At 44.3% G+C, this 12188-nt stretch overlaps 1 protein-coding gene across 4 annotated transcripts in view; it reads right to left on the reverse strand.

Moving 5' to 3' along the window:
• The window catches only part of gabbr1a (gamma-aminobutyric acid (GABA) B receptor, 1a), a 127199-nt gene that overhangs the window by 50503 nt on the left and 64508 nt on the right, over positions 1–12188 (reverse strand). For all 4 annotated transcript variants that reach the window (XM_036135494.1, XM_012854389.3, XM_021311630.2 and 1 more), the window contains 4 exons: positions 8062–8232; positions 7394–7495; positions 7060–7125; positions 6785–6976 (listed from right to left, as the gene is read on the reverse strand). In XM_036135494.1, coding sequence (XP_035991387.1) covers positions 6785–6976; positions 7060–7125; positions 7394–7495; positions 8062–8232 — 531 coding nt within the window. The remainder of the gene's footprint in view (positions 1–6784; positions 6977–7059; positions 7126–7393; positions 7496–8061; positions 8233–12188) is intronic.

Consider the following 12188-nt stretch of genomic DNA (forward strand, 5'->3'; position numbering starts at 1 on the left):
TCTGTTTTTAACAGAAATCCTCATAAAGCTGAACCGACTGATCTAACAGGAGTTCCTGCTGGATTTTTTGATTGTCGTTAAAATTCATTTAACATCACAGGTTCCTCAACAATCCTAATTACTAAATCCAGCATGGATGTCCCAAGAAAAAAAAGCTTAAACTTAAATATAAAAACTATTTACCCATTTATCTCTCTTCTGTCTCCTGTTTTTTTAAACCTTTTCTCCCTTTCTTTCTTTTCTTCTCATTTCTCTCTCCCTTTCTACTTTTTCAATGTATTGTCCACATAATATGAATATGAATAATATGAATTACTCCCTACATAATAAAACTATGTACATATACAAATCAAGCAGAGCTCCACTTGTGAGAATAAAATCTGTTGGGCTCTTCATGGCATTAAGACAACAATTCTTATTGCCACATTGCCAGACAGGACACAAATATATATATATATATATTTATATATATATATATATATATATATATATATATATATATATACATATATATATATATAAATAAACCATTTACAAATAAATGCTGTACCACATCTTATATTAAAAAAAAAAAATCTGTAGTTGATAAAACGCTATAAAGGTCACTGAAAGTCATGACATTATATATTTTACACCAGGGATCACCAGAAAATAATGTAATTAGAGCAGAATAATCAACAGTTTTAACCTTTTTTAGCGCAGTGCAGTAGTTGGTAGCGCTGCTGCCTTGCAGCCAGAAGGTCCTGGGTTTGAATCCCAGCCTGGGGACTTTCTGCACGTTCTCCCTGTGCATGCAAGGGTTCTCTAAGGGTTCTCCAGCTTCCTCCCACAGTGACAGGTGGGTTAACGCGTCGCTGTAAATCCCCCTAAGGTGTGTGTCTGCATGGTTTCTGTCTCTGTGTTCCTGTGATGGACCGGTGACACGATCTTGGATAAAATGTCTGTTGCAAATTGATGTTTGCGGATTCTGGACAGAGGTATTTGCATAGACTGCAGGTTCAGCTCCAGTTGTTGGCTGGGACTGTCTGTGCTGCTCTTTCAGAACCAACATGATGGATGATGTCTCCGTTTCACCTTCAAATGAGACAAGTTCTAAAAGTTTTTCAAAGTTTTCCGACGCCGAGGCGGTGGTACTGTGGTGGTCCTACTAGGATGGGAGTACTTTAAGATGGAGGAGACCAAAAGTTAGGAGCCTCTGAACGTTTCTGTACAGCAGCAGGGTGAGCAGCTGAATAAAAATATTATAATAATTTCTGTATGTTTTATTTTAAGCTGCTGAAAGCACGCAGACGAGCTGCCTTTCTGCTGCATGTTTGGCTGCATAGCGCCGTGTGTGATCAGACGATATAACTTCATATTACATGCACAATTATACTTGATTAAAGTAGAAAGAATATCTAAATGATTAAAATTCACACAAGATAAATGTAAAATAAAAACATAGTTATTAGAAATGTCAGAGTCTATTTTTGTTTACTAAACTCTGTAATAGATACAGATTCTTTTATCCCTGAATTTTCACTTCTGATTGAACTGAGGCGGATCTTTATTTATTTCCAGTTCAGCCTCATCATATTTTACATCCTAAAAACTCAGCCTTTTTTTTTTTTTTTGCTTTAAATGCATGAATAGGAAGAGCTTCACTTTATTCATTTCGGTCCCGCAGGCGGTGGCACCTCATACATGTAATCCATACTTTGAAGTGCTAATCTTTGCTTGCATTTCACTTAAGCTAGTTGAAAAAAAAAAGCTACAAAATTCCCTTTTCAGAGAAAAAATGTTTTAAATGAAAGATTAATGGAAAACAAACGGCTTAAAATGACATTTTAACGTGATAACTGAATGCTGTGTCGAATAAATGGCAGAAATGCGGCAGAATAAAGCCCCGTTGGGTCCGATCCACCGATCACCCTGCAGCAGGTATCAGTCCTCAGCCGTGGATCCCAGTATTTCTGAGGAGAAGAGGTTTGAAAGGATCGCTTTGGTGGCTTTGCATCGTAGGATAGCTGCCCTGAAGGCTGCGGGACATGAATGTCTTTAAGGTAACAGCAGGAACAAACCACGCTGTTTGACCACGGCGGCCTGGAGGACCAGCGAAGGACAGTCAGGCTGACCACAGGGACCTTCATAACCCCAGTGTCTTTTTTCATGGCTAAATAAAAAGGCCTGCTGGGAGTCAGAGTTGTGCCAGCTAAGCTAACTGCAGGCGAGCCTGAGGGACCGTGAGGGACAGTAAAGGTGACCGGCGAGGCGCACGGACCCCTCTGCCTGCATTTTCTCTCTTTTATTAGCATTCAGGGCTGATAACAGCTTAACATTGGATAAAAAAAGCCCTTTTTTTCTCTTTATCTTAGACGTAAAAATAAAGCAGGGTTTTTTGATGACACAGAAGTCCATCTGGAGCCAGGAGGGGTCAGAGATTTTGACAAATTGATGGTAAAACCGCAGCAACACAGAGGAGCTGAGCTGAAATTAGAGCGATGAAATATGCACCCATAAAGGCTCCTGTGGAGCCAATAATGGCATCTTTGTATAATTACACAATTGTAATTATGGAAGAATCTTTTAGTTAATTGCTGTTGTTTTGTGTGGGACTGGACGATATGAAAACAGGTTAAAGACCTTTTCCCAGTTTTTAATAAAACCAACCCTCTCTGTTTGCTCAGTTTCTTTCTGCCTCCTGTTTCACTCATTCCTCACTGACACGCTCGCTTATTTCTTCATTTTTCATGTTTTATTTCTACCCCTTGTCCTTTTCGAGACACTCCTGTCCAGACTATCCAGTGGTGAGAACGGCGGCTCTGTGCCTGTTTGTCTGAACGAGCAGAAACCACACAGAAGCAGTCGGCTGGCAGCTCTTTAAGGTGTGAAAGCTTATCTGCTTTTTCCTTTTTCTTGCAGGCAATTTTTTTTTTATTTGCTTTTCTGATTAAACACCAATCAACAGCACCCTCCCTCTGAAAGCAGGGGGTCCCATTCATCAAGACGTCTCTGTGGATCCTTTCAGGCTAATTAGGCCTACACACCTCCAATTCAGTTATGTCAATTTCATCTAATTGAAATTCCACCCTGGCTTTTGCCATTTTAAATCTGCCACTGGCTGCCCACTGAAAACCAGCCGGCAATCTGCTCCGGCTCAACCCCGCGGCATCTCAGGCCAACATGCCAATTTCGACTTGGAAATTGAATTTGAATGGACTTGACTATAAGCAGGGAGGTCTCGCTGTAACTCTTATCAACTGCTGAGCGGCGCACCGACAGCTAAATATGCAGGTAGTGGCAGGCGCCGCACGCATGTAAACAGCAGCTGCTGATGAAGAGGAGCGGACAGGAGGAAGGTGGGAGGAGGTCGGGAAAAAGGTGGGTTGCAGGAACGCCGATGGAGAGCGGGGCTGGAATAAGAGAAAGGAGGAGATGAGCCGCGACAGAGACGGCTGGACTGTTAGAAAGATCCGGGGATTAGAGGACGGCAGCAGGAGGGAACGATGGGTACCTGGGCTGCTAAACGAGCATCTCTACAGATTATAAAATAAGGCCTTAAAAATTTAACATGACTAATCCAACGGACTCCAAACATTAAATGGATTCAGGTGGCGCACAGTTCACTGAAGTCGTGTCATTATTGTTCACTGCGCTCCGGCTTTCACAGAAATAACTCGCGTCTCGCGGGATTCCATACGAGAGCCGAAAAGTTTACAACCGCTAGCGAGCGGGCAAAGGAGCTCAAACTGCGTCTTTAGAAGAAAATCCAGGAGGAAAGACGTCGCGCATCACTGGAGCAGCAGCGCCGAGAGAATTACACTGGAATCCAGGGGTAAAAAATGTCATCTTTACCGCTTAATTGGTAAAAGCTGGTTCAGTTTTTTTTTTTTTTTTTTCATTTCAAGATGGAAAACCGATAAACGAATCGAGTTCAGACAGCATGTGGCGCTCAGAAGCAGCGTGACGGCACAGATAGTCAAAAACGACGTGATTCAAGCTTTTCCAGCGGGGCAGGAGGACACAAACTGGCTTCAAAATAAAATAAAAAAATCTGCCTCCCCCTGCAAGCATACGGGATGAAAACAAACTGGAAATAAATGGCTAAAGATACACCGAGACCTCATTGGGCCATGCGGGGAAACTTGGACAGCACACAGAGAACCAGAACTCCTCATTTCAGGTCCCTTAAAGCCAAATCAGTGGCAGGAAGACAGGCTTTATCTGCTGAGGTGGATAAGACCTCAGACCTGAGCTTTGAGCCACAGATCAAACACCCGCCCCTAATTTAAAGGATCTTCTCCTAAATCACTGCAGGAATCCCCCACTCACTGATTTCCTCCAACCTGTCTGGTTTTTTATGACCCTCTTTCAGAGAATCTGGGGCAAGAGGACAAAATACAACCTGCTGCAGCCTGTGGGGGTCGGGTTCATCCTTTGGTTTCTAATTCCAGCCTTTCACTTTTCTTAAGGTTTGTTTTATAAAGACCGGCAGTGATGGGAAGATTTGATCTCATAAGTCAATATTTCCTGAGTCTGGTTAGGTTTGGTGGGGTCCTGATCGGAGCATCGGGGGAGCATGGAAGATTTTACAATCAATGGCGGAAGTACACACCAGAAGTCTAGTGAAATAGTCACAAATGTTTAGTGTTTTGATATTTCTGATCGCCTCATTCATGTTGTGCAAGACTTCAATAAAGAATAAATTAATTAAATAACAAAGTTTCAGCAGAAAGTAATGAAGTCTTACTACAATCCACTGACCTGAGGTTTGGTTTTCTCATCCACCAATGTTAGCGTTAGGGTTAGCTAGTAGGGGAGGGGATAAACCGCAGGCATTAAATTAGGTTTAAGTTTCCTTACCTTCCTCTCAGTATTCAAAGGTTATAACGTCCAAAACCTTCAGTGTGACCTTCCAGCATTGATTGTAAGAATGGCGGCACGCTGCGACTGCAGTAGGGTGTCCCTCTATAGTTTACAGCAGAGGTCCTGTGCACATCGTAGTGCATTTTCTGCTTTGACTGCAGCTAAAAGGATCTCACCATGCAATTCAACCCCCCCCCCCCCCCCCACACACTCCCCACGGCAATAAAAAGACAGCATCACAGTCAGGCCCCTCACACAGGAAACTGTAGGAGCCGAAAGAAGGCACAAACACCTCCAAATTGCACCTCCCAGCATCCGCTGTGCTGGTTGCTAAGAGAGCGGAGGAAGCTGTGAGATTATCAGGTTGCGGTTCAGATGCCGTATGTACCTGGAAAACAGAGGAGTTTGTGGTCGGCTCAATGATCCGGTGGCTGTAAGAGCCCCAAAGCGTCACCCCTCCACCTCTGGGCTTGGTTAGTACGAGCTGGTTGTACTGATATGCTGTGTTTGGTTTGGCCATCTTTACTTGAGTCTTATGTTAGATTATTTTTTTTGAAAGAAGGGTCCTTCAACTCTTCTAAACAGTCATACATTGTTTTTCACTGACCTTAGGGGGATTTTTTTATGGGCCATCATCACCTGTCTTTCATGTTTTTCTTTTTGATTTCCGTAATATTTTTCTTAAATTTCCATTATTTTAGTTGCTTTTATTTTCAGATGGACCATTCATTTCCTGTTTGCTTTGGAAGTGTTTTTGCTTGATTTGCTTATCAGTGCCTTGTTAAATCTTTCTCTGCTTAACCCCATTGGCCTTCATCTTTCTTGACTAAATAATGACAGTAGCTATGTTGGGTGTTCCTCAAGGCTCTGTCCTGGAACCCCTACTCTATCATCTACATTCTCCCACTTGGCAAAATGTCATGTTAACATGCACAAAATTTCCCTAAAAAACCACAGAATAAGAAGTATTTGTTTGTCTTCCTAGCGCCCAGGCTGGACTTGCACAATGTTCTAATTACGGTTGAATGTTATTGAGTAAGCAACAATTTTGAGCTCATTTATTCTTTTTCGACAGAACGTTTATCGGGAGCTCTGACGGGAGTATTTCCTCCACTCACCAACATGGAAATACGTCACGTTTACGTCGGGCGACACATGGGCATTTGGGTCAGTTTGCCACATTTGGAATAACTTGAGCCTGACAAGCGTTTATATTCACATTGATCGGATTATCAATCGGCATAGACCACCTCCCTCATTCGGATTACAACTTCATTCAGATTGAGTTTAATCCGATCATAATATTCTGATTGGCTTGTTTACATGACGCTTTTCTATACCAATTACTTTCATCCATAAAAACGTAGCTAGAGTGAAATATGATGTGTGCTTTTTGTTCACTTGAGGTTAGAGTTCAGTTATTTTAGAACCCAGTAAAGCTCAGATTACTTTATTGGGTCCTGAGACAGTAAACCCCAGAACTAAAGGAGGGTCTACTTTCTTTTTCCAGGCACCAAATCACGCCTGCGTTCGATCTGTTCGCTGGAAGCGTCATATTTTACAGTCACCACCTGTCTGCACTGCAAAAGCAGAACTAAAAATAAGTAAAATTTTCTTGAAATAAGTGTATTTGTCCTTGATCTGAGCAGGTAAATTAGATGATCTGGTAATAGAATAAAATTTTTGCTCTTTAAATAGGAACAACTCGTCTCCGTCATTTTATTTCAAGAGCATTATCTTTAATTATCCTATTTTAGGGATCAAAATCCTCATTCCATAGGCAGGACATCTTATTTACCTGCTTAAATCAAGGACAAACACTCATTTCAACTCATTTTACTTATTTTCAGTCCCAGGTTATGCAGTGTGTCAGACACCAGCATCAGCTGCCATTGTTCGGTGTTTTCAGTGAAACTGAGACACGAGCCGGAGCTCTCACCATGTTGGAGACCCCGCGGACGGTCTCCGGATTCAACATGACGATCTCGGTGGTCACGTGTCCCTCCACGGCCTCCGTCATGTTCTCCACCGTGCAGTTGATGGCCGGGTCTTTGATCTTGAACCAGTTGTCGGCGTACCAGCCAATCAGGAACCACACGTACTTCTTCCCGTAGAGCTTCTCCTTGAACACCTGCGGCAGAGAGAGAGCGGGAGATGGATCACTCCCGGAGACGGGCTGCATCGGAGCACAGGTGTGCAGGGACACACACTCACCTCACAGAACACCTTCCTGGCTTCGGTTTCATAAAAGAGCCCCACAATGATCCTCGCGTCCTGCCGCTGCGTGGAATTAGCAGAAAGCACTGCTTAGTTACATCAGCAGCAGGAGTTTGACTTCACAATATCGCAGCTTGACGCGGCAAGCACAATGTGCCAAAGTCCCGCTGCTTGACAGTATGGCACATATTGCTGTTCAGGAGCTGATAATTAGAGCGGCGCATTAATTTCCTCCATTAAATCGCCTCTATGCTAATGGCATCGCGTGCAGCTGTGAGGCGGAGGAGGAAGGAGACGGCCAGCAGCCGAGGTGAATTTTTAATCAAAGCACCTTGAGGTTCTTGACAGCGACAGCCGGGTCGGTGAGGAAGCTCTGACGAACGCTGATCTCGATGCCTGCCTCCTTCACCCTCTGCTCCAGATCATCCAGAGTCTGGCAGATGAAAGGGAAGGACAGGGGGAGACAGACGGAGAGAGAGGAGGAGGAGGGGGGGTTAGAGAGGCAGCGGAACAGAGACACGCAGGGAGGTGACAGGTTGAAAGACAAAAGCAGGTCCGACGGGCAAAACAAAACTAATAACACAACCCGGAGAGTATATTGGAAACACAGCGGAGGGATGAGATAAACAAGAGAAGCAGGGCGGATTTTTTTTTTTTTTTCTTTCAGGCAGCGGCTGGAAATGAGAAAAGAATAAGGCGAGAAGAGAGAGGAAGGAGCAGAATCATTAACTTCCATTAAAGGAAACAGGCCAGGTGCCGCGGCATCGACCGCCGCTCCTGAGGAGGATGTATTGCTTGATCAATATTTCTCACAACCAATATACCAAAAAAAAAAAAAAATAAATCAGTCACCGGCAGAGATTGACTGAGCGTGTTGTAGCCGGAGAACACAAAAAGAGCTAATAAACAAACAGAGAGAGGCGGGGCAGGTAATCAGGAGCCTGGAATGATGCGACACGGGTAAAACAAAGAGAGGGGGGGGGGGGGGGGGGTACTGACTGAGGTGAAGACTTCTGTGGTCTGCTGGATGGTGGCGATGCGCTGCCAGTTCCACTTCTTGAAGAGCCGCACCCTGGTGGGGTTGTGGAGGGTGGCCGAGGGGTGCGTGCGGAAGAAGGTGGGGAAACGCTGGCGGTTGGACAGAGCCGGCGAGCTGGAGCCGTAGGACAGCTGAGGACGAAACGGAGGACAGGGAAGAAGCAGAAGAGTCAGGAGTGAAAGGTCCAGCTGACTGAAAACTAGCTAAACTCTCTCAGAGGAGCCCATATTTACACCTTAGCCGTTTCAGCCTTTCACAGATTCAGCACTTTAGTCCCAGACTGGTGGCACTGATCATCACGCACCGCTTCAGAACCACTCTGGGGACATTTCTCCGTTTCTAAAATGTCCCGTCGAGGGAAACGTGGTGATGTGCTTCCAGTTGCTGCTCAGCAAGAGATTACTCAGGGCTAAGCCACGATGGCAGGAAACAGGGCGGCAGATCCAGTCATCGGCCACTTTACTACATACAGCGGCTCAAAATGCCTCAACAGGAATAAATGATCGTCACATGACTGTAAGGCATCAAAACCTGGTGGAGACGACCTGCTGTGGATCATCTGAACATCTGAACGATTATAATAATAATAATAATTGGGCAATATTTTCTTTGCTCTCTCCTCCTTGAGAACTTAACTTTAAATTAGCTATTTTTTCATTCATGTTAATCCAGCGTCTGTCTTTGTCATTGTGGGAGAATAAAGGTATTCCTGTTTCCTATTCTCTAAATGTGGCCAGACGGGCTGAATATTTCAGAGACGGCTGATCTTCCGGGGTTTTCACACTCAACCATCTCGTGGTTTACAGAAGCTGGTCTGAAGTTTCTACAGATGTGTAGATGGGGTCAGGGCCTGAAATGACTGAAATGCAACAGCTGCTCAAACAAGCGTTGATTTAAACGGTGAAGCAGACGAGCTACAGCAGCAGGTTGCCCTCCTGTTCTCCAGTAGCTGGAGCTACAGGGTTCAGATCATCTCAAGCTGGTTTATGGAACGTGACGGCGAGTCCGATGCAGTAAGACGGCCTCCACGGTCAGGAAGTCACCTGACCTGCTGTGCTACGGCAGATTGGCTTCATGGACGTTCAGCCTGTGAAGCTGCAGCAGCAGCGTGACGCCGTCATGTCAGGATGGACCAAAACCTCAGAGGATGAAGAATCTACGCCACAAAGCACCCAGGTTTACTACCTCTGAGGGAAAGTTCACTTCCTGGGTTGGTTCTGACAGTTTGGGTGAATCTGGTTTAGTAGCAACTGATCAATCTTTGTTTCATTCTTGTTTAAAAATATTAAAATGTTGGAATCTGGTTTGATTTTTATTTCTTCAAATCATTCCATCCATCCTTTCATCCATCCATCCATCCATCCATCCATTCATCATCCATCCTTCCATCCATCCATCTCTCCATCCATCCATTCATCATCCATCCTTCCATCCATCCATCTCTCCATCCATCCATCCATCCATCCGTCTTTCCTTTCATTCATCCATCCATCTTTCCTTTCATCCATCCATCCATCCGTCCATCCATCCATCCATCATCCATCCATCCATCCATCCATCCATTCATCATCCATCCTTCCATCCATCCATCTCTCCATCCATCCATCATCCATCCATCCATCCATGTTTCCTTTCATCCGTCCGTCCATCCATCCATCCATCCATCTTTCCTTTCATCCATCCATCCATCATCCATCCATCCATCATCCATCCTTCCATCATCCATCCTTCCATCCATCCATCATCCATCCATCCATCTCTCCCTCCATCCAATATTATAGTTTCTTGATTAATAACTGATGATATTTCAGAGACTAGCTGAGTAGTTTTAGTTAAAAAGTTTTGATCTTCTGGTTAAAACACACAAACAGAGGTTGTACTTGTTTTTATGCTTTTTTGGTGATATTCTGTTTGAAACTTTGATCAATCAGTTGTTGAACTGTTGAGTTGTGATTAATTCAAGAATAAAAATAACATGGACAAAAAGCATAATTTTTTTTACTTTAAACATGATAGTTTGGATTGTTTCATATTGTTGTGTTTTGCGTTATTGTCGGCACGGAAAAACATCAAATCCCCACGTCTCCCTCTGCTTAGCGTCCCTCTGTTTAATAAAACGTGTCAGCAATGTCTGGAGCTGTGATTAAAGACGAAACATTTCCTGCAGGATTCTCTCATGCAGATCCAGTGTCACCATAAAACCGAGATGACACGTCCTCTTATTACAGACGGAGCAAATTAAAAACAACCATCCAATTATTCTTCTTGCAGGCGGCGCCGCCGCTTGGACCCTGCAGACGGCGGTCTTTAAGGATGTGTCCAGAGCAGCAGCAGCGGCTGAGAGGAGAGACACTTGGAGGTGTCAGTGAAAGCGACGTGACGACTGCCCTTCTATCAAACCCTTTTCACACCAACGGCCGGGAATAAAATCCTTGACAGGCCTTTCTTTAAAACCTGGAAGCTGCCGTTTAGGGAACCATTACGGAGCGAAACAGCTCCGGGCTCAGAGGCCCGCGTCTCGGCCCCATTACCTGCACACCCACTGCTTTTTAACCACCGGCAGCCGGAGAGGGGGCTCCGTGATAGATGTCAGATGTCTTGTACAATGTGGGCTCCCCATAGTAACAAATCCCCGAGGGCAGAGGCAGGTAGATGAAAGAATCGATATGAAGGGAGGAAGGATAAAATTAAAGCAGAAGAAACAACGGATGAGGGGGAAGAGAAGAAATATCTGGAGAAAAAAAAAAAAAGCTGGAAGAAACAAATACCCCGAGAGTCCCAAACCATCCACCATGTAATTCTGTTTAAAATACACCTCCGCAAACAAATAAGGCTGATTAATGCCCACTTAAACATTTAATCGATGGTAGCGTCATATTTATAAAACCTCCCAAGCATGAAGAAAAGCCTGTTTTATGTTCCTAATATTTTAATAATCTGCAGTCAGAGTTTTCAGCAGAAAGCCAGAAGGGAAGCCGGCGAGTTTACATTTCTGTGGACATAAAGTGACCAAAGGAAACACGATCAAACCTGCTCGGCCGCATTTTAAAGGAAGTGCTGTTAATTGCTGTGCATTCATCAGTAAATCTAAAAGAGATCAATGCGTGTTGATGTGGAAGCTGCAGAATAACCAAGGAAGGAAAGAGGAAAAGCAAACAGAAATCAGATTCATGAAGCTGGATTTCTTGCTCCCATGGTACCAACCTTTAAAAATCCAGGACACTTTAATCATTACATATAAATCTATCACACAAACACCTGTAAAATCTTCACTTCTATCAGTTCTTACATGTAATGAAACCACAGCCTCCTCTCTCCAGACGCTGGAGGTGTTTGACCGCTATACGTCGCCATAAATGTCATTCCATCTCTGGATGGCTGCAGATTAATCTCATATGTTACACGTTCAGGCCAGTGGACCTGAAAGGAAGCAGTAAATGTCTACAAGGACTTCCTGCTGCCGTTTTCTGGTCCATCCCAACCCTTGCCATGCTCCATCTGAGGGAGATCCATCTTTGCTCCTACCATGGATCCTGGGTACCAGCGACTGGATGAGGAGCAGGAGAGTCTCTATGGGAAGGGACGGATGGATGGCGTTTTACTCTGCTTCCTAAGCTTCTAAACGTGTGTTTCATCATCATCATGTTTTATTTTTCTATAAATGCATCGTTGTTTCTGCACAGCAGCGATTTATCACAGGCTTTGTTTTCCCAAATCTATCCTCAGTAACATCAGACACTAAATGTCAAACAGTGTAACGACTGTTCTCAGTAATTCACCAATCTAGTTTCTTTGATTTCTCTCCTTCCATCCATGCAGTCGTCATTTGTTCCTGCTTATGTGTGCAGGGTTGCATGATGGGGGATGGGAGAGGGGGGGGGGGGCATCAGATGGCAACACAGAGACACACAGGACAGATAATCATGCAACTCACTCGCTCACACCTGATGGATATTTAGACTGACCAATAAACCTAACAGTCGTGTTTTTGAACTGTGGGAGGAAGCTAGAGAACCCGGAGAGAACATGCAACCTCCATCCAGAAACAGGGTGCATGGTGGAAACTTGAAGAATTACCACTTTTGAG

Source organism: Fundulus heteroclitus, chromosome 3, assembly GCF_011125445.2.
Source record: "Fundulus heteroclitus isolate FHET01 chromosome 3, MU-UCD_Fhet_4.1, whole genome shotgun sequence".
Taxonomy (NCBI): domain Eukaryota; kingdom Metazoa; phylum Chordata; class Actinopteri; order Cyprinodontiformes; family Fundulidae; genus Fundulus; species Fundulus heteroclitus.